Source organism: Terrapene carolina, unplaced genomic scaffold (assembly GCF_002925995.2).
Source record: "Terrapene carolina triunguis isolate 2854851 unplaced genomic scaffold, T_m_triunguis-2.0 Scaffold96, whole genome shotgun sequence".
NCBI lineage: Eukaryota > Metazoa > Chordata > Testudines > Emydidae > Terrapene > Terrapene triunguis.
The window spans coordinates 56,858,435-56,883,856 of NW_020664447.1; the positions used below are offsets into that span (position 1 = coordinate 56,858,435).

General features: G+C 37.8%; 1 protein-coding gene across 2 annotated transcripts in view; it reads right to left on the reverse strand.

Moving 5' to 3' along the window:
* RALGAPA1 (Ral GTPase activating protein catalytic alpha subunit 1) overlaps window positions 1–25,422 on the reverse strand; it is a 240,762-nt gene that overhangs the window by 194,685 nt on the left and 20,655 nt on the right. For both annotated transcript variants that reach the window (XM_024195992.3, XM_026651454.2), the window contains exons 2-10: window positions 19,823–19,933; window positions 18,866–18,915; window positions 17,344–17,401; window positions 16,141–16,184; window positions 15,344–15,521; window positions 12,324–12,439; window positions 5,574–5,712; window positions 3,270–3,481; window positions 2,027–2,266 (exon numbers count right to left, since the gene is read on the reverse strand). In XM_024195992.3, coding sequence (XP_024051760.2) covers window positions 2,027–2,266; window positions 3,270–3,481; window positions 5,574–5,712; window positions 12,324–12,439; window positions 15,344–15,521; window positions 16,141–16,184; window positions 17,344–17,401; window positions 18,866–18,915; window positions 19,823–19,933 — 1,148 coding nt within the window. The remainder of the gene's footprint in view (window positions 1–2,026; window positions 2,267–3,269; window positions 3,482–5,573; window positions 5,713–12,323; window positions 12,440–15,343; window positions 15,522–16,140; window positions 16,185–17,343; window positions 17,402–18,865; window positions 18,916–19,822; window positions 19,934–25,422) is intronic.

Here is a 25,422-nt window from a genome sequence, read left to right on the forward strand (position 1 = left end):
TTGATCCCAGGGTGTCTAGGTACTACTGTAATAAGAATAAATACTAAAAATACAGCCCTTGAGTGCAAGAAATTTGAACTGAACATGCAATGAAATACAGGCATTTAACCAAAAACTACCCAGTTTACATGTATGCATTTCCAGAAAAGTGTCTAAATGAATAGTGCACCTATTTGAAAATGCACATTTCAAGATTTAGATGCTTTACTGAGAATGTTCAGTATGGCATTTTCAAATAGAAACTTAATTTGAACCCAAACTTTTCATATTCAGCTACGGACACACTTCACAGTGAGGACCACATATTTACACTGCAAGTTTGAAATGCAAATATTTAGGTTGCTTCAGTAAAGTGTAAAATCTAGCAAACAGATTCCACCTCTTGCCATCCTCACTGTATAAATGAAAAACAGAGGAAGGGATTTTTCTAAAACTTTCTCAAAGAAAAAAAAATTTCCCACAGCTCAGCCCAAATCTGGAACTGACTGTAGGAGCTAAGAAAATTTTATGCTAAAGAAAAAAGGAGTTGAACAGGTTGCTTATTTTGACTCCCTCCTCAAATCTGCAATGCCTTCTTCACTAACTTTGAGCATTGTTTGAAGTGTTTTTAATAAATACACCAATCATTTCTTATATAATGGAAAGTTATTTTCCTCCTAATTACACAAGGTTTAGATACTGTTTGAAAACTAAACTTCTCAAATTCTCTTTTTACTGCATTAAACTAAGATGATCAACACATGATTTGATCATCTTAAATGCTCTCATACTAGAGTAAGATATCAAAAAATAAATTAACTGATTCACCTAAAAATATAGTAGAATGATGCATTAGTACTAATTCACATTGACTAGTATTTAAGTTATATTTTAATATCAGAATATTTTTCATTCATCTTCATGTGAAGTTCAAACATTTTCCAGCGTTTTCAATTTCCCTTCATTGCAATGAAACAGCAAACTAGCAATATAACTAATTAGAATGTTAGTTTACCACAGTGAGTGACAACTTCGTTTTAACAGCGAATACCCTTCCCTTGCTCTAGCTCTCACCAGTAAGTTTTCTTTAAGCAGAACAAATGAAGTAAGTTTCACATTGTATCTTACTGTGTTTTTAACCTTATATGTTGTCAATTTTGTATAATTTATAGGTTCTTAGTCACAAGCAACTGGTAAAAGGGCCTCTGAAATCTTTAACCTGTTTTTATTGTCTGACTAAGATATTCTTTTAAGTGAACTTCATAAAGTCCTACTTAAGCATGTACAATTACAGCATCCTACCATTCTTCCACATTACTTCACGGATACTTTTACAGCACTGGTTAAATTATGCAACTGCGTACAATAGTGCTCTTGTAAAGTTTCATTATACTTTAAATTCTTAGGATCTGTGCATTTACCCTCTATCTTATAGGAAAGACATAGGAACAGAACTACTCCTTTGCCCACTTCCATTCATCTTTGTTTGATCCTTGCCATTTTTCCAGATTCATAATGAGGCAGGGAACAGCTAGGCAATCCAGATGGAGGATTTTTGGCTCCCAATACAGTTAATACAGTGAACCCAGATAACTTTGCTAAAATTGTCCACATTACATGAAGTCAAAGTTATGGCACTCAAGTGATGAAAAAACAAAACAAAACCAGGAACCAGAGGTAGATTTTTCATATTAGTTGTTTTTAATTAGCTTTTGCTTTCTACACAAGAGAGAGTGTGATGTGGAAAACAGATGGCAAACTTTGCTGAACAAAAAACAACGTGTTTACCATCGGCCTAAATTTAAAAAGAACAATGTAAATAAAAACAAGGAGTCTGGTGGCACCTTGTTGTTTTTGTGGATACAGACTAACACAGCTACCCCTGATACTTGACACCATGAGTGTAAATAAAGACACAATCAAAGTTTTTACACCTATGTACACTCTTACTTAACACAACCTATTTGAAACAAAAGCTATAAATGATCAGGGTTTAAATTTAAAAAAAAAAAAAAAAAAATTCTTCCACACTTGAGGGTTTCTTTACCTGTCGAAATATCTCTGTAAGAAAGTTTACATTACTTCTTTTAGAAGAAAAGACTTTGCGGACTATTTCAATATCAGTTAGATGCTCTTCATCAATACTACAAAGGCTGGAGGAACTTGGTTCTCTCTCTGTTAGGGTGCTTGTATTAGAATGAGATTGTTCTGGCTCTGCATTTCGATCCGGTCTATCAGCACTGTCGTTTCTACTGTCTTCTCTAGAAGCCATGCTAGCAGCTGCTCTCTGAAACAAAAGAGCAAGAAAATAGTTTTGTAATACAATTTGAATACAATTCTTAAAACAGCACAGAGAATTCTGCAGACAATGTGAGAAAAGTATCTCAAAGCACTACATATTTACTAGGTTATGTAGAAAGTTAGTGGTTGTCTGAAGCCAGTTAAAGTACAGATCTCAAGCACAAGGGAAGTCCAGTTATTGTCCAGTCAGATCAATAACCTTTACTAAGAATTCTAATCTGTGTTTCCTTCATTCAGTTTGCTAACCTATAATTTGACATTTCTTGGGAGTATTTAGAAGTATTATCACAAAAAACCCAGTCTTACAAAACCTCAGCAAACAGAGCCAGTGAGGTCAAATAGAATTTGGATTGCTGGACTGGGCTTTAAGGAAAACTGAGCATATCACCCTATGCAGAGAAATTACTGTAGATTTACTTCAACAATTCACCAAAAAATAATTTACAGATAAAAACATTTCTTTAGGTGAATGAAAACAGTACTTCACAGTATATTTCTATTATTTTGGTAGAAAAACCAAAGATTTAAATATTTGGCGATTCTTTCCAAATTGGATTCAGGTCTTGAGATTTCATTTAAAAACAAATAGCCTTTCTTCAATTAGCTAAAACCAAAAGGTATGTCTACACAGCCGATGCAGTGCTTTAACATGGCTGTGTAATCCAAGCTCCAGTGCTGGGAGAGAGCTCTCCCAGTGCTGTAATAAAACCACCTCCGTGAGGGGAATAGCTACCAGCACTAGGAGCCGCGGCTCTCAGCACTGTAGCACTATCTACACTGCCACTTTACAGTGCTGAAACTTGCATCGATCGTGGTGTGTTTTTTCACACCCCTAAGCGAAGAAAGTTTCGGCGCTGTAAGTGGCAGTGTAGACAAGGCCTAAGAGAAACATACAGTGGTAGAATTTCAGTGTTGACATCACAACAGAAGACTACTAAGAAGTCTTTCAAAATAAAGAAAAGCTATTTGAAATGTGCATTTGGTGATACCTGAATATTCTTTGGCACAATTTCACCACCTTCCATCCCAGGAATATGAGGTCCTGTATGAGGTTTTGGGTCAAGCCAGAAAGACACCAGCCATCGAATGACAATAACACGAGCCTTAAGGAAAGGTTCCTTTGTGCAATATATCGCTTCATTGGTTTCAGCATCTTTCTTTACCATTACATAGTGCGGCTTTGGTCTCATTTGTGGTATCTCTGTGATGAAAAGCAAGCATTTTAAAATTGGCCTCAGAAGAAAGGCCTATCACCTCAAAGCCCTATCCCAGAATTTCTGGGTTTTTGAAACTCCCAGTGCAGCACAATCATTGATTCCACAAGGGTATGGGACAGTCTCTCTCAAGTGCAGTAAAAGGGTAGAGCATTAAGCTTCAAAAGGCAGCCCCTAGAAATTGTATTATTGGCCTAGAAGGCTGCAAACATTTTCCTATTGGATGAACTGCTCCATTTACCGTTTCTTTATGCTCTCATAAACAATTCTTAACAAGTAAAGCTTAATTTATACAGTACCTTTTTATCCAGAGGATTCCCTAAGCTGTTTTAAAATTACGTACTCTATTGAGGAATTCTATAGCCTGCCACTGATATGGAATGAAACCCAGCAAAATTTTAACAGCAAACAGCAACACTACACCACTGTTCAGAACAAAAAGTAAAGGAAACCACCTTCCAATTAAAACTACATGAGCAATTTTAAGTGGCAGAATGCAATTACCCAAACTGGACTTTGGCCCAAACAAGCACAGCATTTTCATTTAGGGTGGGAAGAAACTGTCGTAGGTTTATTTAGAAATGAAAAATTGTTTATAATTGATCAAATAGGTTATTGAGCAACAATTCATAGATGAAGTAATTCACCCATTTTGCAAAGGGTTATTTCATACCACTTAAATCCTGTGGTTGAACCTCTAAGGGTTGTGGGGGGGAGAATGCAGGTGAATCAGATGCAAAGTGATGTCAACACACTCCTTAAGTGGGACAGAAAAGGTATCCTTGCTGGTCTATGTGGGTCTAGTGTGGAAGGTCATGAAGGGAACAGGCGGTGGTCATACTAAAACAAGCATCATGAAATCTAGGTTGATGTAGATCCACGGTTCCAGCACCCCTGGCATGGTGGGTTCAGGGCCTCTATTCTAGTCCATAGGCTTTAATAGCAGTTTTGAGGAACAGCCCTTGCTGACCTTTGTGGAGGCCAGCAAGTGGGAGGAAAGTATGTGGCATGAATTTCACCTCCCCAACTTATAGGCTTTGTTTAAATAAGGATGTAAAGGTGTGTTGTTAAATTGGGTTAGCTAGCTCAATCTAACCAACACCTTTTAAAACTCTAGTTAACACAAGGCAAGTTATATTTTAACATATGCAAAATTTGTCAATTTAGAGTTTGGGAGATGCCAAGCTCTTAACATGACCAGACTAGCACATGCTAACATATAATTTGCATTGTCTTGACTAAACTTTAGACGGTATTATGGAGTCCAACTGATCTGGCTCTGTGTCAATGGAGTGGATATTACCCAATGAGCAACACTGCTAATTTCTTTTGGATCCACAGAACTAACAGGTTTTTTTTCTCTTCTAAATGTAATTTATCCATGATTCAGGGTGCATTAAGTTTGATTTTTTTTTTTTTTTTTAAACTTGGTTCTTAGAGCAGTGAGTGTATCCAAATGACTTATATGGTTTAGATGGAACAGCAGACTGCCTCCTGGGATAGAAGCTTGGCACTACGATTGACTCACCTAGAAGCTGAAGAGTGAGTAACATTTTGGAGAAGAGGAACTTAAGACAAACTTGAAAAGATCTTGTCTAATTTTTTAGAAACCTGAGATTAATTCTTAAGTGGATGGAAATAGATAATGCTCTCCTTTCCCCTCACTGCCCTTGATCCTTCTGCTCCTTTCCCTCCCATCCCATTCCTTTATGTTTTGTTCTTTAAGTTATTCCCTTCTGTTGTCCCCAGATTTTAGGAACGTAGGGTGAAATCAAAAACTATAAATTTTTAAAAATGATTTTTTTTAAGTATGTAAGAGTTACCTTAATTTATTTAAAGTGAACCAGAGCAATACAGCATCCTGGCTCTTAAATAATTAAAAAAAAAGAGAGGTCAAGCGGTGCTTCCATTAATACAGGTGAACTCAATAGAACTGAAAACATACATTATAGATAAAGGCCACATTTCCTAACAGATCCAAGTTCTCTGCAGGCAGCATCACTCAAAAAAAAAGCTGCAACTCTATATTGCAAGTTACAAAATGTTTAAGCATCTGTAAAATCATTAAACAACACTTACCAAGTACAGGGTTATACAAACTGGTCTCCTTACAGATGTTTGGAAAAATATAAGGCAAGTAATATTTTTTAAAATATGAAAACAAGAATGAAAATCCCTTTTCTTGGTTTTCCTTGTTCTTCCATTCTAAACTCTTAACCTTAAAGAAAAAAATTAATTTTTTTGAGGTTGAAACGTGGGAAATATTGAAACAAATATTCCAAGTATATCAAATGTTTCAGAACTTTGCTGTAGTGTTTTTTTTAAGTTGTCAAAAGTCAAACAAATTTCAGTTTTAATTAAATTAAAGATCAAATGCATTTTCAAGATTTGCTAAACGGAGCAAAGATAAAGTAAGAGGAGAGATCCTATTGCTTAATTATACAAGAGAGATTATTACATTAGGACTGGATTGTATGCATTTTAATAATTATGTTACATTTTCAAAATGGTGGGAGGGACTAGCTAGCTGAGAGATTAATATGACTATGCAAAGCTTTTCCTCTAAGCTCTAGATTCAGCAGAATACTTAACCATAATTTTAAGCACATGTAGAATCCCACTGAAATCAGAGATTACACATATTTTTAAGAGTATCAAGCCTGAGGTGGCCCCTCCAGAAGTTGGTTTAATTTGTAGTAAATCATCCTTCTGTTTCAAAGTTACCTTCTAAAATAGAAAAATATATTTGTGCTTACCTGAAAAATGCCTCTCTTTTTTTGTGCAATAATGTCCAGAGATCTGTTACAATGGTTACTTCAGCCTGCTTGCAGCTCGAGAGCAAAACCAGACCTGTCGATCACTGACAGCCAGGGTATGCTCTGTTTTCTGAAGTTCCTTCCAATTCAGGTAACTTCTACAGCCAGGATAATTCAAATATACTTTCTTAAATTACAGACTGAGTAAATATGCTTTGAGAAAAAAAGTCAATTTCTCCTCTGCGTAATATGGTAAATTTGACCTACTGACAACATATCCAAATCCTTGAATATCAGTTTACATCTCTGTCCTGGATAATACACTTGTCTCCAGAATGGACTAGATCTGTGGACCTTATTACTCAAAGGAGGAAATTTTCAGGTAAGCACTGAAAAGTTTTCCTATGCTTCTTCATGCTAAGGTCCACAGACCCATTACAATGGGATTTTCAGAGCAGTGCCCTTTCAGAGATTATCCTTCAGATATGGACATCCAAAACAAGATACTTGTATATAATCTCTCTCCTCCATCTAGTCAAGGGCAGTAAGACACCGAGAACTCTTCTGCAAAAGAAAGTTAGTGGCATTGGCTATGATTGGATGACCAATCTGCAGAACTTGGTCAACTGATGGCCATCTGCAGATCTCAGTACAGGACGACTCTGCTCTGCAATTGTGAGTGCTCCTAAGAACTGGACTCTGATGTTTAATTGAAGTAAGAACTGTTCTTGAATTTACTCATGGAATGGATGCCATGACACAATTACGAACAGTTCCTGTTTGAATTAAAAGTATAATGGGACTTTGTTAGAGAAAGCTCCCAACCTGAATTAAAAAAAACCTCATTGGGAAGCCTACTCTAATGGATAGCAAATATAATGACACTTTCTTCAGAGATTCAATCTGGGTAGTGCTGGAAGATGCAGAATGAGGTTCCAAGAACATACTGAATGACCTTGCAGAGTTGGAATCAGGTGGATGCCCAAATGAAGCATTTAATATTGGATTGTACAAAACTTCCTTTTCTTTAAAATGTTGAGAATATTATACCTTAGCTTAGCAGAATTTGATTCTTATAATTTCTACAAATAAAAATAAATATTAATGTTAAGCATTTTTTTTTTATTTTTATGGATTTTAAATTTTCACAGTTGTGAAAAATTATGGGGAGGACAGTCAATGAGGTGATTAGACAATGAATGTGCAGATTGTTTCTGTGACACCACATCATTAGGGCCATCTTCATCTTGTTAACATTCTCCTCAAATAAGACCTTGTGCCCAATAGTATTCATCTTCCCCAGGCCTATGACTGACTTTCCTGGCACCGTGTGTCTGTTTGACCTGAATCAAAAGACAGTTCAGGAACCAAATCACTCTATATATTCTTCAGTCTTCTCTCTCCAGAACCCTGACCAAAAATATTTTCCAGGAAGAGACAAGTAAATTTCAGTCTTCTCTAAAGCCAATAATATTGCTACTATGATCCCAGAGACAAACCCTGGAATCACGTCAGTTCAAATGATAATGGTCAAATTTGGAAAAAGAAAGGCTGCCACCTGGCTGCAAAACATAATTGTCTGAGGATGGTAAAATGGGAATTCTTGAAGAAAAATCTCCTTTAGGAACTTAGATGATTCAGCTGTGCTCTGTTTGTTCTCAATTCTCAGAGGACAGAAGTAGGATGGGGAGAGGGCTTTAATGTTCTGATCTGAAGAAAGATTATGGATGATTTCATTCATGTAGTGGCCTTTCCATGGGTTGTTGAGACTGGGAGTGGGACAGAGCTGTTTCTAAAATTCTTGCACAGCTCCACAGGGTCTCACCTCTGGACAATATCCAGTGACCCCATCTGATCAAAGCTATACAGATAGCTCTAGTATTCCCTAACTGAGAAAGCCTGGCATTACATGGGGTTTTACTCCACATGCAGCTGGATAGGAGGCTTGCAAATATCTCTGAATAGAGATGAGCAAGAGAGATCAGTTACTGACCCTCCACTTGTTCTAGCTGTCTCTTACAAAGAGGTATTTTCTCCTGTTGTGCTTCAGACTGCTTCAATTTCCCATATCACCAGTATTCCTTTCCACAGTACCTGGCAGGAGTCAGGACTGTGACTTTACTGATGACTGAATAGTCTCAGCTTTCCATAAAAGTTTTCAACAGTATCACTCAGACAGCTGGGAACTGCGTTGTCCCAAGAACCAGAGACTCATATATACCTGCATGAAACAGATTTGAATCCAATTTCCCCCTCACTCACTTTTTATCCAGGGAGAAGCTCTTGGTCACACAATTTTGAGTCCCATATTACCTGTAATTAGGGCTGTCAATTAATCGCAGTTAACTCACATGATTAACTCAAAAAAATTAATCACATTGTTAAACGATAGAATACCAATTGAAATTTATTAAATATTTTCAGATGTTTTTCTACATTTTCAAATACATTGATTTCTATTAGAACACAGAATACAAAGTGTACACTGCTCACTTTATTATTATTTTTTATTACAAATATTTGCACTGAAAAAAAGAAACAGTATTTTTCAATTCACCTCATACAAGTACTATAATGCAATCTCTACCATGAAAGTGTAACTTACAAATGCAGATTTTTTTTTTGTTACATAACTGCTCTCAAAAACAAAACAATGTAAAACTTTAGAGCCTACAAGTCCACTCAGTCCTACTTCTTAGTCAGCCAATTGTTAAGACAAACAAACTTGGTTACAATTTCCAGAGATAATGCTGCCTGCTTCTTGTTTACAATATCACCTGAAAGTGAGAACAGGCATTCGCATGGCACTTTTGTAGCCAGCGTTGCAAGGTATTTATGTGCCAGATATGCTAAACATTCGTATGCCCCTTCATGCTTCGGCCACTATTCCAGAGGCTATGCATCCATGCTGATGATGCTCGTTAAAATATAATGCGTTAATTAAATGTGTGACTGTACTCCTTGGGGGAGAACAGTATGTCTCCTGCTGTTTTACACGAATTCTGCCATATATTTCATGTTATAGCAGTCTCGGATGATGACCCAAGCACATGTTTGTTTTAAGAACACTTTCACAGAAGATTTGACAAAACGCAAAGATACCAATGTGAGATTTCTAAAAATAGCTACAGCACTCAACCCAAGGTTTAAGAATCATAAGTGCCTTCCAAAATCTGAGAGGGACAAGGGGTCAAGCATGCTTTCAGAAGTCTTAAAAGAGCAACACTCAGATGTTGAAACTATAGAACCCAAACCACCAAAAAAGAAAATCAACCTTCTGCTGGTGACATCTGACTCAGATGATGGAAATGAACATGCTTTGGTGCGCTCTGCATTGGATCGTTATCAAGCAAGAACCCATCATCAACATGGACGCATGTCCTCTGGAATGGTGGTTGAAGATGAAGGGACATATGAATCTTTAGCGCATCTAGCACATAAATATCTTGCGATGCCAGCTACAACAGTGCCATGCCAATGCCTGTTCTCACTTTCAGGTGACATTGTAAACAAGAAGCAGGCAGCATTATCTCCTGCAAATTGTAACCAAGTTTGTTTGTCTGAGCAACTGGCCGAAGTAGGACTGAGTGGACTTGTAGGCTCTAAAGTTTTACATTGTTTTATTTTTCAGTATTTATTTATTTTTGTACATAATTCTACATGTGTAAGTTCAAGTTTCATGATAAAGAGATTGCACTACATTCCTTTATGAGGTGAAATCAAAAAATACTATTTCTTTTGTTTTTTACAGTGCAATTATTTGTAATCAAAAATAATTATAAAGTGAGCACTATATACTTTGTATTCTGTGTTGTAATTGAAATCAATATATTTGAAAATGTAGACAACATCCAAAAATATTAAGCAATAATGGAATACCATTTAAACAACGCAAATAATTTTTTTAATGGTGCAATTAATTTTTTTAATAGCTTGACAGCCCTACTTGCAATATTATCCACCCATGTTAGCACTGCTTGTAAAAGTATGCAGGGGCACTTAGGGAGTCAGGGGACTTTATTTTTGTTGTACTAATGACACCTGGAAGTTTTCATGCCCCAGAGAGATGACCCAGAGAGGGGACTGAAATGATGCCAGCCCACGCATGGCTGCCTTTGAAAGGCCTGTATAGTGAAGAGACCACTCTTTCAGGTAAAAATCTCCCCAGTTAAAAATCCTGAGTCACTACTCAGGAGAGCCACATTTATATGCAGTAGTGATACCACATTACATTTTAACTAGTACACAAATTGGGAACCTGCTGGCCTTATAAAATGGAGGCTGGGAAAGAATGACTCTTCCAGATCTGGGATGCTGCCCCTCTCATCACTCCATAACCATCTGCTCAGGGGAGAAAGTAGAGGCAGTGGTGAGGCAGGGAAGCTGGGAATAAAAACCTGGACATTAGGCCATGGTGACCCACAATGACAGCTGGGAATGATAGCCCAATACTTTCACATTCTTTTAGGTATGGCAGGAAATTCCTACCCCACTATTACATCCTTCCAGGCTACATGAGAAAGAATATATAGCTATAGCTTGCCTTGGGCATCTGTAGACCTCCTAAGCTTAGTTTCACAGTAAATTCTTGCCTCACGATCTAGTGTGAAGATATATTATTTGATTCTCAGCTGATTTGGACTGGAGGTCTTTTTCCCTTAGGAGAAAGAATTCTCTTGGGAGGTTCAGGGAGGGGTGCACACCTACAGGAATCAGCATATGTTTATGGCCTGGTCTTTTCTGCCCTGATCTGCCATGCTGCACTCTGTGGAGCTGAGCAGTGAAACAGGCACTGAGGATTATCTGCTCTGCTGCACTCAGAAAGGTGAGCAGGGGAAACAGAACGGATTTATTTCCCCTTTCAGAGTCTGTTCCCATAAGCCTGATTCAGAGGCAGTATGAAATCTGGCTCAGAAGACTCCAAAAATATTTCAAGAGGCTAGTGATCTCCCTGTCCTCCAAGAGGCTTGGTTTATTTGTTTCCTCTCCCACAAATGGGCCCCTCCTGAGTGCCTCAAGAAAGGTACTGACTCCCAGAACCAGATCCCTCTCTGTTGAAAGGAATTTACTTGGATCAGAGAAGTCTGTTTTCCCAGGAGGTCTGAGCCTCAGACATGAGTTGGGATTGCCAGGGGAGCAGAGTTAGAGGTGGCAGCTGAGCCCAAAAGCCCCTTACTGCATTCACTGGCATCGGCAGTGTCCAGTGCCCTCCAGCTTCGGTTCAGCGGAGAGGAAGAGGAGGCAGTTGAGCTCCACAGTCAGAGGTCTGGTTGACGGGCTATAGGACTCAGGTGCGATCTTCCATCTGGCAGTCTGCTCTTCTGGCTTCATTTCCCTCATGTACTTTGGGGAGAAAAGGGCTGGCTGCGCCAGAGCAAATTGTTTTCCAATTCTGCCTGGCTCATTTCTTGCCCTGGGAAAGGAAGGGAGCTAAGGTGACCCCGCCCAGCTTGTGCTGGGAGGGTGAAACTGCATCCTGCCTGCAGAGCTCTCCAACAACACGCTTCATACCCACATCAAATAAGACCCTTTTGCCTCTGGGTTTTCCTCAACCTAGCACACTCCCTGAAGCCTGCAAGGGCATCAGCTGAGGAAACATCTCAATAGCAAAAGTGGAGCTGAGGGGACAGTCTCCCCAAAAATCCAATGAAGCTCTAGGGACACAGCCGGGAATTAGACATATTACTGAACTGTTAGTCTAAACATTTGAAATTTTTCCTCAGAAAAGCTTGGCAGCAGGTAAAGTTGGGCTGAGCCCATCAGCCACATGGGGGTAGAAAAAACTGGAGGGAACTTCCAGAGGCCAAGCATTCCCCTCCTATTAGTGACTGACAGATCTGGTTCTGCTCCCAAGTTTTAAGCCGGCTGAAGTATCCACTACGATTGATCTGTGGACCTTGGTACAAACAAGAAATGGACACTTTCTGAAAGTATGTTTTCTATAAGGTACGCTCTTGGAAGGCGAAACAAAATAATGCATCATTCCTGTGTACATTTATGGTGCTGTTGGTCCATTACAGTAGATAAACAAAAAATAGTTACATTTCTTCTGTTTGCAACCTATGGAACATACCTGAATTACTATGTATTTCAAAAGTGCTTCTAGAAAGTAGCTTGTAAGATCTTCTTGTCCTTTATCTCCTGATTGTGGAGGGACAAGTGGAGTAATTTCCTCTACAGTCACTTGCGCTGTCCAAAAATGAAAAACAGTTCATTAAGATACTGGAACAAATTATTAAGCCATCAATTTGTAAGCACCTAGAAGGTAACAGGGAGATATATAATAGCCAACATGGATTTGTCAAAAACAAACCATGACAAACTAATTTGATTTCCTTTTTACGAGACAGGTGGATAGGAGGGAAGCAGCAAATGTGATTTACCTTGATTTGAGTAAATTCTTTGACACAGTCCCACATGACATTCTCATAAGCCTACTCGTGAAATGTGGTCTATATGAAATTATTATAAGGCTGGTGCGCAAATAGTTGAAAAACTATACCCAAAGAATAGTTATCAATGGTTCACTATTAAGCTGGGAGGATGTATCGACGAGGGTCCCACAGGAGTCAGACTCAGGACAGGTACTACTTAATATTTTCATTAATGATGTTGATAATGGGGTGGAGAGTATGCTTATAAAATTGCTAATGACACCAACCTCGGAGGGCTTGAAAGCCTTAGGAGGACAGGATTAGAATTCAACACACCCTTGACAATTTGGGGAACTGGTCTGAAATCAACAAGATCAAATTCAATAGAGACAAGTGCAAAGTACTAAACTTAGGAAGGAAAAATCAAATGTAACAAATACAAATTGGAGAATAGCTGGTTAGGAAATAGTACTGCAGAAAAGGATCTAGGAATTATAGGGGATCACAAACTGAATGAAAGTCAACAAGTGATGCAGTTGTGAATAAGGCTAATATAATTCTGGGGTGTATTAACAGAAGTGTTGTATGCAATACACTGGGGATAACTGGTCTGCTCTACTTGGCACTGATGAGATCTCAGCTAGAGTAGCGTGTCCAGTTTTGGATACCCACTTTAGGAAAGTGAAGGACAAAATGGAAAGAGTCCAGAAGAAAGCTACAAAAATTATAAAAGGTTTAGAAAAACTGACCTATGAAGAAACTGGGCATGGTTAGTCTTGAGAAAAAGATGACTGGGGGGGGAGGAAATCAGATATCAGTCTTCAAATATATTAAGGGCTATTATAAAGAGGATGGAGATCAACTGTTGTCCATGTCCACTGAAGGTAGGACAAGAAGTAATGGGATTAATCCGCAGCAAGGGAGATTTAGGTTAGATATTGGGAAAAACTTTCTAACTATGAGGAAATTTAAGGTCTAGGATACATGCTACAAGGGAGATTGAGGAATCCCCATCACTGGAGGTTTTTAAGAACAGGTTAGATAAACACCTGTTAGGCATAGATTAGGTATGTCTGGTCCTGCGTCAACACAGGGGAATGGATGAAGTGACCTTTCATGGTCCCTTCCAGCACTATATTTTCTATAGTACATTTCATCAAGAAATATATTGTTTCCCTTAATTTTGCAAAATTATGACAAACAGGTGTTGGAAAATTGGCTGCTCAAAACAAAATCAAATACAAATTACAACCAAAAATCCTACCCCAAGAGTGATTCAAATTTAAAAGACTTTGCCAATAAGTCCCCTACAAGTTGCCTTATCATGCCCTTTGTACTTTTTTCCACTTTTATGTGGTAAGCACACATCAATCATCATCATCAAGGCTATCTGTGTGTACTTTTGAATACTTATTTTACTAAATCTATCTGCTGAGTCCCTATTTTAAAAATCTGTTATCGTTGCATTTTGGAATTTTCCTTGTTTGGCTTGACTTTATGGATTTCACGCTTTTGTTTTAAGGAATTAAAATATCTATCCTATGGTTCTTTCAGTTGTTCTTTCATTAGTCAGTAATCTTAAACCGATTTTATGATTATTGTTGCTGCTTTTAGTTACATGTTTATTTAAACTCTCCAATTACATTAGTTCAGTGCTTCTCTATTTTGTACTCTCTTGTAATCAGAGCTTGAGCATTTTTTCCAGCTCCTCGCCCTCCATAATTCTTTGCTGCCTAACAGCATGTAAGTCCTGCCCTGTTTGTTCCTCCTTTCCTATTGTTCTGGACACTGCAGGATGATAGACAAGTCAAGAAGAACCTCTGGGGTCCCTGGCACAATCTGCACCATGGGGCTGCTCTGAAGCTGCAACCCTTGGAAGCCCTGGTGTCCCCAGTAGCCCACCAGGATAGCTGCTGGGAAACCAAGCATGGCCTGTGGTGTTTCACTGGAAGTTCATTGAAATGGATATGTTTCCACAAAATATTTTACTTTTGACAAATCAAGTTTCTAATAAAAGCCAGTTTTGTCAGAAAATTCTGAACAGCTCTAGTTATGATAACCAATATGAGAGGAGATGATGCTATGAATCTGTTTTTTTGGAAAAGGTGAAGTTGAAATAAATCTTCATACAGGGGTCTTATGGAGTTAGTGATACAGCTACAGGTATAAATGTTGAACCGAGTGATCTGCGGAACTCATTGTCCCAAGAAATCATTGAGACCAAGAATCTAGTAGGAATCAAAGGATCAACCATATGAATAATGAAAATATCCAGTTGCATTAGCTAGTATAAAAATTAAGTCATAAAAGGATATAAACCCTTATGCCTTATGGCACAAGGCTGCAATTAGAGGTTACAGTTTCTCCTATGGGCAGGTTATTCTATAATCGTCCACTATGGTAGTTCATAAACCTGTCACTTGAATATTAGGTACTGGCCACTGTAAAGATACTGGATTAGATGGACCACTGCTCTGCTGCAGTAAAGCAACACGTATGTTCCTAAGAGATTTGGGAAGAGAAAGTCAGGGTCAAGAATGACACCAAGATCCTAAAAGCCCTGAGCACAGCTGCACTCATTAGTGGTTCCATAACCCCTATGGGTAACAGAAAGCATGTCAGACGACTTACTTTAGTTATTTCTACAGTTCCTGAGCAATGGAAAAGTTAGTGAAATGGGACCATGTAAAGAACTGGGTAATGTTACTAAATTACTTACTTTCTTGAACATTAAGTGGAGGGTTAATGAGATTATCTAGTGTTCGAGGTCCATACTCAGATTGTGGTGATGAAAATCCAGGAATTAAGCAAGAAAACATACATAGCTGTTCTTTACTACAGTTATTCTGAAGTGCTTGCAACCACAAGAGGAAGAGACGCACACCTTCTCGACGGATCTTAAAAGGGGAAAAAGGGAGTTTTTTGTTTGTCAGTCTCTTGGCTTTTAAGTTGCATTACACTCTAGTGTGTAGACTTGAAATAGCTTCCTTACATATGCATACAAATAAACAAAAAGGACCAGGTCTGTAAAGTACAAAAGTGCTATTTTTGCACAATCTCTCCCTTTCAATAAAGAACTGCACCATAGAGGGCATGTCAACAATACCATTCTTTTTTCTTAAAAAGTAATCAAAGTGTTGCAAAATCTATTTCTTAAATTATTGGATCTTTCTGCTCATAACCAAAACTATGATAGAAAAAGACTGAAGTCTCGTATTATATAAATGAACCAAAAACTATTCCTCTCCCCATATAAAGTAAAAATTAGGACTTCTTTCCTCTTGAAAGCAAAAATTAAAGCACCAATCCTGCAAATGCTATGCACCTGCTTACCTCTATGGGACTTCTCAAGGTACTAAACTAGGTGCATAGAAGTTGAAAGGTTCGCCGCCTATTATGAACGTAATCAATCTTGTTAGTCAGTGTTACTGTTTTTGTGCCAGTGATTATTCTAAGAAAAACAACATATACGCATAAAAATGCAAAAGCAAAGATATAGGTATTTATTTTCCTTACCTTTAAGGAATTTCCGGTGTGAAGGAGTTTCTTTAAAATCAAGCCTGAAAGGAAAATACGTTTTAAAGATGTTCTTTGCTCTTTATTCAACTTCAGATGTCAGAGTTCTCGGTCAGACTTGATAATCTTTTAAGCAAGTCCTTGGCAATCTCCAATTTACTCTTGGTGAACTTGATATCCTCTGACAATCATCTCAGTGCCAGAAGGGGGAAGAAAGATCACCTTCTACAAGATCTGTTCCTTTTCTCATAATCAATACCAAAAAATTTATAGAAATGTAGGATGGTGGACAGTCTTGAAGGTGGGAGGGTGTCTGAACGCTGGATCCCCACTGTGGCAGTGGGCATGCTGGGAAACTTTTCAGAGACAATAGGTAAGTTTCATTAGAAATGGGAGTTTAGTTTGAAAGCAGAAAGCTTGTGGTTGCATCTTTATGTTTATCTTCTGTGTAACTTGTATGTGTTTGCTTCCCCTTACAATTTTCGACTTTGAATCTGATTTTTCTATCAAATAAAATGTTTTGTTTATTTTTAACCCAAGCAGGTCTCCAATGTGCAAACTATGTGGAGTGTGCGTGCCAAAGCAAGCTGTTGTCGGGGGGAGTGGGGGCAGGTTTCATGCATTTGAGAGTGATGAACCAGATGGGAAAAGTGCAACTGTCGGGTAGTTAAGAACTTGGGATAGACTGATTTGGGGAGACTAGGGACTAGAAGGGCTGTTGGGGTCACCCTGAAAGGAGTAACTATTCTGGTGGAAGCCAGGGTGAGACTTTATACTTGTGGGCTGGCTACTGGTATCAGGGCTCTGAGCCATAGCAGTAAGGCACCTGAAGTTACAAGGCAGGTAGTGACAGAAGCCCTTGCTGGTCTGAGTGATCTCCAAGTGTCACAGTGCCTTAACGATCTCTCTAGAAAAACCATTTCATAATATCAGTTACCATATTGTTAAGAAGCTTAAGAACATCCAGACTAAGTTTCTTTTTAAAAAGTTGCAGAAGTCTCAAGTCCTTGCTCCTTATTATGCCACTTTAAGTAATCCCTATCCCCTCCTTTATATTATCATGCAAATAAAACTGTCAAACTTAAGACATTAAAGAACTCAATTACACTTTATATAGTATCTTGTTTGATTCTATTTTTTTTTAAAGCCACTTATAAAAAAAAAAAAAACAAAACACGACTTCTTTTTTAAATACAAACTCACCAATACTATGAAACTGCCACCTCTGGTGAATCCTTTCTGGAAGAAGTTGTAAAATTTTCTACAAAAGCAAAAGCCAACAATCCACACTACACAGTTATTACCAAAAAAATGCATGCTAGAAATACCAAAGATTAACAGCAGTTATCAAGGGAGAAAATGTAAGTTTTCTTAATTAATAACGCTGTCTTTTTGTGGCATCCACCCACCCCAAAAAAAACAGCCATCCAGAGGAAGATAAGCAAATTTTTAGAAAATTAATTTTATCTGCATCCAAGATACAAGTTAAATATGCATATGCAGCATTTCGCTGTAATTATATAAATGAACAGGTATTTCTATAGTGTCATCCCATGTATGTGACCACCTCCAGTATATGACAAGCTATAAACAGCTTGATTCACCATTGAATTACATTCTTTGTGGGGACACAAGGTAGGTGCGGTAATATCTTTTATTGAACCAACTTCTGTTGATGAGAGAGACAAGCTTTTGAGCCACACAGAGCTCTTCTTCAGGTCTGGGAAAGGTGCATCATAGCTAAATCCAATGTGGAACAGATTGTTTAGCATAAGTAGCTAGTACAGTCTAAAAGGACCATTCAAGGTAGAGTGGCCCGTTAACACCTCTGCAGTCATAGGACCAAAAAAAAAAAAAAAAAAAAAAAGAGAGGGTTAGCGGGTTACAGATTGTTGTAATAAGCCATATATACAGTGTCTCTGTTCAGCCCATGATTTTTAGTATCTAGCAGAGTGATCAATTTAAGCTCCCAAGCTTGTCTTCTGAAAGTGTTGTGCACGTTTCCTTTGATGGTGAGGACTGATCGATCATTCTATATCTGACCTCTTTGTGAAGTGTTCACCCACAGGTGATAGGATATTTTTGTCTTTTTATAATTTTCCTGTGTGAGTTCATTTGAGAGCATAGCAATTGTCTGGTTTCACTCACACAGAGTTATTGGGGCATTTAGTTACCTGGATGAGGTATGCCACATACTGTGTTAGGCATGTGTAGGATCCAGGGATGACTGCAGAGATGTTAATAACAATCTGCCTTGAATGGTCCCTTACAATACATGCTAACTACTTACCCTAAAAAAAAAAAAAAAAAAAAAAAAAAAATCAGATCCACTTTGCATTTTGCTGTGATGCTGGAAGTACCTTTTCCAGAATTGAAGAAGAGCTGTGAGTGACTGGAAAGCTTCTCTCTCACCAACAGAAGTTGGTCCTATAAAAGACATTACCTCATCCACTTTGTCTCTCTAATATCCTGGAACCGACACAGTTACAAGTACACTAATTACATTCTTTTTTGGGCAGTTAATATTTAACCTGTGTAGTTGCACCCAAGGAAGCAGCCAATGGGCCTACCAAAACCATATTTGCCGACCCTCCCCATGAAATTAAATGATTTGCTCCAACTTGTAACAGCCTAATCCTACAGTTCCATTGTGTTAAAACCCAATAACTTTTCTGGCAAATTATCTGAGTCAAAAAACAATACTGGAAGATTCAAAACATCTTACCTCAAAAATAAAAAGTATAGCATCTAATTCTTCCCTCTGAGACTTGTGACCTAAATTTAATTTAAAAAGAATCCTTAAATTATGTAGTTTTCATTATGAAGAGTCATTTAAGGGCCATTGACTAAAAATATAAATACCCAAAACGTCTATACGTCTACAGACACAGTAAGTAGATTTCTCACATTCCTTCCATTGCATTAAGCCATTGCATTGGTTTAAAATAGTACCCTGTATTTTGACATTATATTTAGAGTCTACAGATGAACACACCTGCAACCAACTGTAACTAAGGAGCTAATGACTAGTGTAGTCACTAAAAATATAAAATGCAAAATATTTTGCAGGGATAACAATACAAAACCTAGATGTAAGTGGTATTTATTTAGGTTTCAGAGCAAACTTTTAGATTTCACTTTTTTAACTGCATTAAAATGTGAAACTGCACTATTAGATAAAAAGGTTTTGAGTTCTGGTTTATATTTTTCTCACAGACTATTAAAGCAAGCTCTGGAATGGAGTTATAACATTTAACAAGAGAGAATTAAAGAACTTTTTAACAAAGGTGATGTTTTTTGACCTGCCCACCCTCCAGATCAAGTTATACCACACGCTTTATGAAACATGCAGTATTTTGGGAAATAAAAAATTATTTCTTTAAATCTACAAGAACAGAGCTAGCCTTAAGATTTGAAGATCCTCAAATCTGCAAGAAGATTAGAAGGGCTAGCAGGCGAGCTTGTCTCTCTTTGCCCCATATGAGTGTCAGTTGCTTCTCCCTTTGTATCTTGCTAAGAGTGATCCAACTGGTGAACCTGCCTTGGATCTCTCAGCCCACACAGATAGTACCAAACAGTTGAGCACAAATGATGGACTCAAGACCAACCCTGCTTCAAAGTGTTAATAAACACAGCGTCAGAGAAAGAAATTTCAAATTTGAAAGACATTTGAAATTCTTACCTTTTTGTTTGAGACCTACTTCAATAGTCACAAAATTTTCAAAGAACACATAATATATAGGTGAAAAGTGTAGGTCAAAAAACTGTTTAAGATCAATGGACTCTGCATTCTCTGAAAGATAAACAGAAGGTTATTTTTCTCTCTCATTATCTAGCCTTATGGTTCATCAAGTTATATCAGTGTTTAATAATACCAGATGAACAAGATGTTTAGGATGACTAATATATTCAATATAGAAGTCAAAGCACTTTTACAATTCTGGCTAATTAAATTCAAGTTGGTGGGTATGGATTGCTTAGTATATATTTATGTTTAAGCAAGACTAACAATGACCATTCTTAAATTATTTTTGCATGCAAGACATCAACAAAGGTGTCACACCAATTTTATCTTAAACATTCCTTGAGTGCGAGTCACTCTAGTATCTAGAAACCCATAAGTAGTTCCTCCTGCACACACACACCCCCAAAAGATTACTTAAATAAAATACTTTAGAGAAAAAAAGTAGGGCAACTAACCAAAATTTGGACACATACTTCACAGTTAACATAGTTAAATTATATGGGCCAAATGTGTCAGTATATAAACCTTCACTATATTGTTGTACATTCATTCCACCTTAAATAAAGGTCTTTTTAATTACCTGTCTGACCATAATCTCTTAATTACAGTCCTCCTCACACCATTGTTCTTCTGACCCTTTTGTTTAAATCTAATGACATCACAACTACCTGCATGCATAATAAGCTATAAGTGACAAAGTGTAAATGACAGATGTCAAATGCTTGTGCTTCAAAGCAGCACCTTGGAATCCCCATATTCACCATGGTCATATAAGTTATTATATATTTTGTGCAGAGTATGCCTTGTGAGGTATCATTTTAAAAGTCTTGATCTGTTGAACATTAATATCCTGTTGGCTTGTATGTGCCATCATTGTAGGGAAGTTATGAAGTTTTGCTATGTGTGTGTTACTAAAATATGTTGTGAAGTTGGGAACAACCACAACCAGCCTTTCAGGTGCAACAATGGAGGAGCCAAACGTGCTGATGGCCCATTATAGGAATCCACATTCCCAAGAACTATCCCAAGTCCTGTATACAATTGAGACTTCTCAGATATAGCACATAAACAATGGAGACATAGCCTAGGATCTTTCCAGCAAGCTGATGAAGTGGGTTATAGCCTATGAAAGCTTACGCCCAAATATATTTGTTAGTCTCGAAAGTGCCACAAGGATTCCTCGTTTTTATAAAAGAGAAGTGACATCATCACTTGACCTTATTCCCCCTCACAACTCAACACCTGAAAACACATCTGGAGAACAAAGACAGAACTGGGGAGATGGTTCCAGGCTAAAGGAGAGTTCCAGCCTGTGTATGGAAGATTTTTAACCTGCACATATTATCACAGACTATTAAAGCAAGCTCTGGAATGGATTATCAGGGCGAGACACTGCTTGATTCAAATCCTGTCCCCAGTTTATAGAACTCAGATTATGAATTTACTTTTATTTCTTAGATAACCAACTTTTATCTGTATACTTACTACTTCTAATCACTGAAAGTCTTTCTGTAATCAATAACCCTGTTTTATGTTTTACCGAAAACAGTGTGTTTTGGTTGAAGTGCTTGGGAAATCTGCAGAACGGTAGAGCCTTGGGTTTCTAGGCTGGGGAGCTGGGGGAATTGGCTGGAGACTTTCTATTATTGGTTCATGAGTGGCTGGCAAAAGCATTCATGTAACTCAGTTGGGTATGTTCCTGTCTGTGCAGTACCTGGAGAGCTTTGCAGTTTGTCACAGAATCACAGTGTGAGAGGGAGCTCAGGCTGGAAAGACAGAGTACTGAGCAGTACCCAGTTCCTGGTTGCATCCCGGTGAACCCGTCACAACAGTAATGAGTAACAACCAACTAAAGAGGATGGCTCCAAGTACAGCAAGTTACTAATTGTTTTTTCTGCTGCCAAAATCTGCATTATTGCCATCTCTCAATTCCAGCAAGCTGATGAAGTGGGTTATAGCCTATGAAAGCTTATGCCCAAATAAATTTGTTAGTCTCTAAAGTGTCATTCCAAGTATTGTCATTTATTTTAAAAGGATTCTCATGAACATCTGATTTCTTCAGTCTTTTTCAACATCAAAACTTCAACTGTACAAAGTTTTGCCCTTACCCAAAGTGACTATCAACAATGGGGCGAATACCAGATTGCTCTCAGGGAAGATGGTGGCCCCTTAATCATCACGTGAGGACCAGGAAGCAGGGATGACCCGGGTGATTTTTACCAGGATAAATCATGATTTTAATCACATTAGAAAAAACTGGTTAGTCCGAGTTTAAGGCATTTTCTATTTTAAAAATGGTTTTGTTAATGCACACCACATAACACTTAGTTTGAGTTACATATTCAAATTTTGGTTACATAAGGCAGTAGATAAGTAGATTAATTTGGGATTGAACAAATAGACTACAGTGGGCTTAATATTAATGTGTAATTATTGGGGGGAGGGATAGCTCTGTGGTTTGAACATTGGCCTGCTAAACCCAGGGTTGTGAGTTCAATCCTTGAGGGGGCCATTTAGGGATCTGGGGGGAAAAAAAGTCTGTCTGGGGATTGGTCCTGCCTTGAGCAGGGGGTTGGACTAGATGACCTCCTCAGGTCCCTTCCAACCCTGATAGTCTATGAATTGGTAATACTGAACATTGGAATGTCTCTACACATTTTGGTTTGGTATTTTCTCCAGGAAGTTATACAGATGGCTCATATTTCAGTTTTCAATATTATATAAACTGAAAAGTCAAAAACATTCTATTACATGAAAATGCAGAGTTGTAGGCTTGAAGCATTAAGCAATCAGAAACAAACGGAATTGGCCATTTGGCCACACAGCATTCTGTAGCAAAAGACCAACTTTGATGTAGTGGACAGACCAAGTCTACTCCTCAGTTTTGAATGGATGTCTCCAAACTTTGAAAAGATTCACTCTACACTTGAACACTGATGCAGTTATATTTCCAAGTTTAAGCCAGTATTTACCAGCACCGTGTCCTCAACTAGTTTTTCCTTGGGAAATTGACAACCCTACTAGGAAGGGGACAGAAGAATATGGAGGACCAGGACTGGAACTGTGATGGCATCAGGAGGGGAAATCAGGGTAGATAAAAATCAAATGATTTATTAAAAAAAAAGTAAAAATCTTTCTTATAAAATGCTTTTTGAGGGAAAAAAAAACCCTATCTAAAGATAGATACAGTATAGCTCAAGGATATCTCATCATGGAATAGGGATTATAAATACTAATTCTATAGTATGAGACAATATATTCATGTAACAGTTAAGAAAAGTTTTGTAAACGAGTTCCAGTAGTTTATGGATTAGGGACCCACAGGGGTGGCTCTAGACTAGCTACCAGCAACTGGCGCCCTAGGCAAACCATGCAATTGGCGCCCCCACCCCCAAGAGCAGATCTAGGCTGAGGTTTTTGGTAAACTGGGAAATTTTGCCTCTCTTTTCCTTTTAACGTTTTTACGCGTTTTTTGTTTTTGTTTTTAAACCAGAGGCTTAATTATTTGGTCTGTCCGACCAATGTTTCTGAGATCAGATAAATTAGAGACACGAAATTTTCAGAACAGATTTGTATACGACAGCTAAAGGATATTTCAGTCAAATTTCAAATAAAAATGCATTAAAAATGTTAATTATAATTTTTATTACTACAAATCCAAAATCATCCATTACTCTATCCTGCTTTAACTGCCATTACCACCACATCCAATACAGAAAGAAATAAGAAAACTCTTCAATGAACTCTAACCTGTATTTACAAAACACCCCAAATAAAAAAAACAAACACTCTGTGCTCTTAAAACATGACTTTTCTTGCTTTAAGTTTTGAAAATTCAGTCACTAGTTCTTTTAGATCCAGTTTTCCAGCTATTTCATGCTCTATTAACATTGTGGCAAGTCCAACAAGTCTCTCTTGCACCATTGTTGAACGCAGATACATTTTTATCAATTTTAACTTTGAGAAGCTACGCTCCCCAATAGCTACGGAAACTGGCAAAGTTAAAAGAATGCATACAGCTATAAAAATGGTTTGGAAAATGGTCTATGAGTTTATTTTCACAAACAAATTTCAGTACTTCTTCAGGAGTGGAATGTTTCTTAAGTAGTCTTGAAAAAGCCTGAAGCTCACTACAAAAAACTGTAGCATCAATGTTCTTTTGAATTTTCATGAGTCAATGCCGACTCCAGTTTTATACAAAATTCTCTTATCCGTTTTGCTGTTTTCTTTTGCAAGCTGTGGATATCATATAGAAAGCCAAATACTGACTCTAGCTGCTGCATCTTTTGTCAACCGAGTGACTAGCAGTATCAAGGACTGCAAAGTAGAAATTCACTTTGAACCTTTGTTTTGGGTTCTGAATGGGTGTGTCTCATCCCCTTCATAAGAAAACCGAATTGAACCTGAGCCAGTTCACAATTCTGTTGGAAAGTCTATTTCTTCAGCAAGCGCGAGAGAATCTACCAGTGTTCTTTCAAACTCTTCATCACTTCTGAATTCCTCCAGAATATTTTTAGTTTGCTGCAGTTTTTGAATAGCAGAATGTATGTTCAAGTTCTTTTCCTGAAACTGCTTACTAGTGAGGTTATCCTTTTCGAGATTATTATACCACAAAATGAGTGAAGCCACAAATTTGAATTTGCAGAAGCTCTTGCAAATGGCCTTTCCATCTGAACGTGCCGTATTGCCAGATGATCCAGTAAAGTTAGTATCAGAAATTTCAATTAGGGAATTATAAATGTTTCCAAGATCATAGCGAAGAGGCTTCAAAGCATCAATGCAACTCTCCCATCTTGTCTGACTAAGTGGTTTCACAGTTAGAGAATTCACATGGCGAGTCAGAATCTTCCAATGGCGTGTTGAGTCTGAGAAAAAACAAACAAACAAACACAAACACGTTGCAACAGGTCAAAGAAACTGCTTGCCTCCAAACAGCATCTAGCAGCTTCATTGACAACCTAATTCAGAGAATGCGCACTGCAAGGAACAAAAGGCCCTAGGATTGATTTCCATCATTCTCCTTTGCACACCGTTGTCTTTACCCTTCATATTACTCCCATTATCATAACCTTGACCATGTAAGTTTTCAACAGATGACGACATTGTTTCAAGCTCTTGTAGAATAGTTTCAGTCATAAATGCTCCAGTCATCTCCGTCAGTGGTACGAAACCCAAAAAATGTTCCTTTATGGGCACTTTAACATTATCTTCATCTGCAGACTTTTCCATATCCACAAAACAAATGATCGTCATTTGTTCAACATGACTCACATCTGGTGTACAGTCCAGTATTATTGAAAAGAATTTTGCAGAATGGGCAGCTTCTACAATTTTCTTTTTAATGGCATTTGCTAGGATTTTAATCAGGTCATTCTGCATATTTTTTCCTAAGTAATGAACCTGTGTTTCATGATCAGTTATTTTACGTAGATGCTCCTTCATGACTGGATCAAACAAACAAAGCTAGGTAGTCAACAAATTAAAAAAAGTTTCCATTATCTGGAGTGTATAATTTTTCATTTCTGCTGCGGCCACGG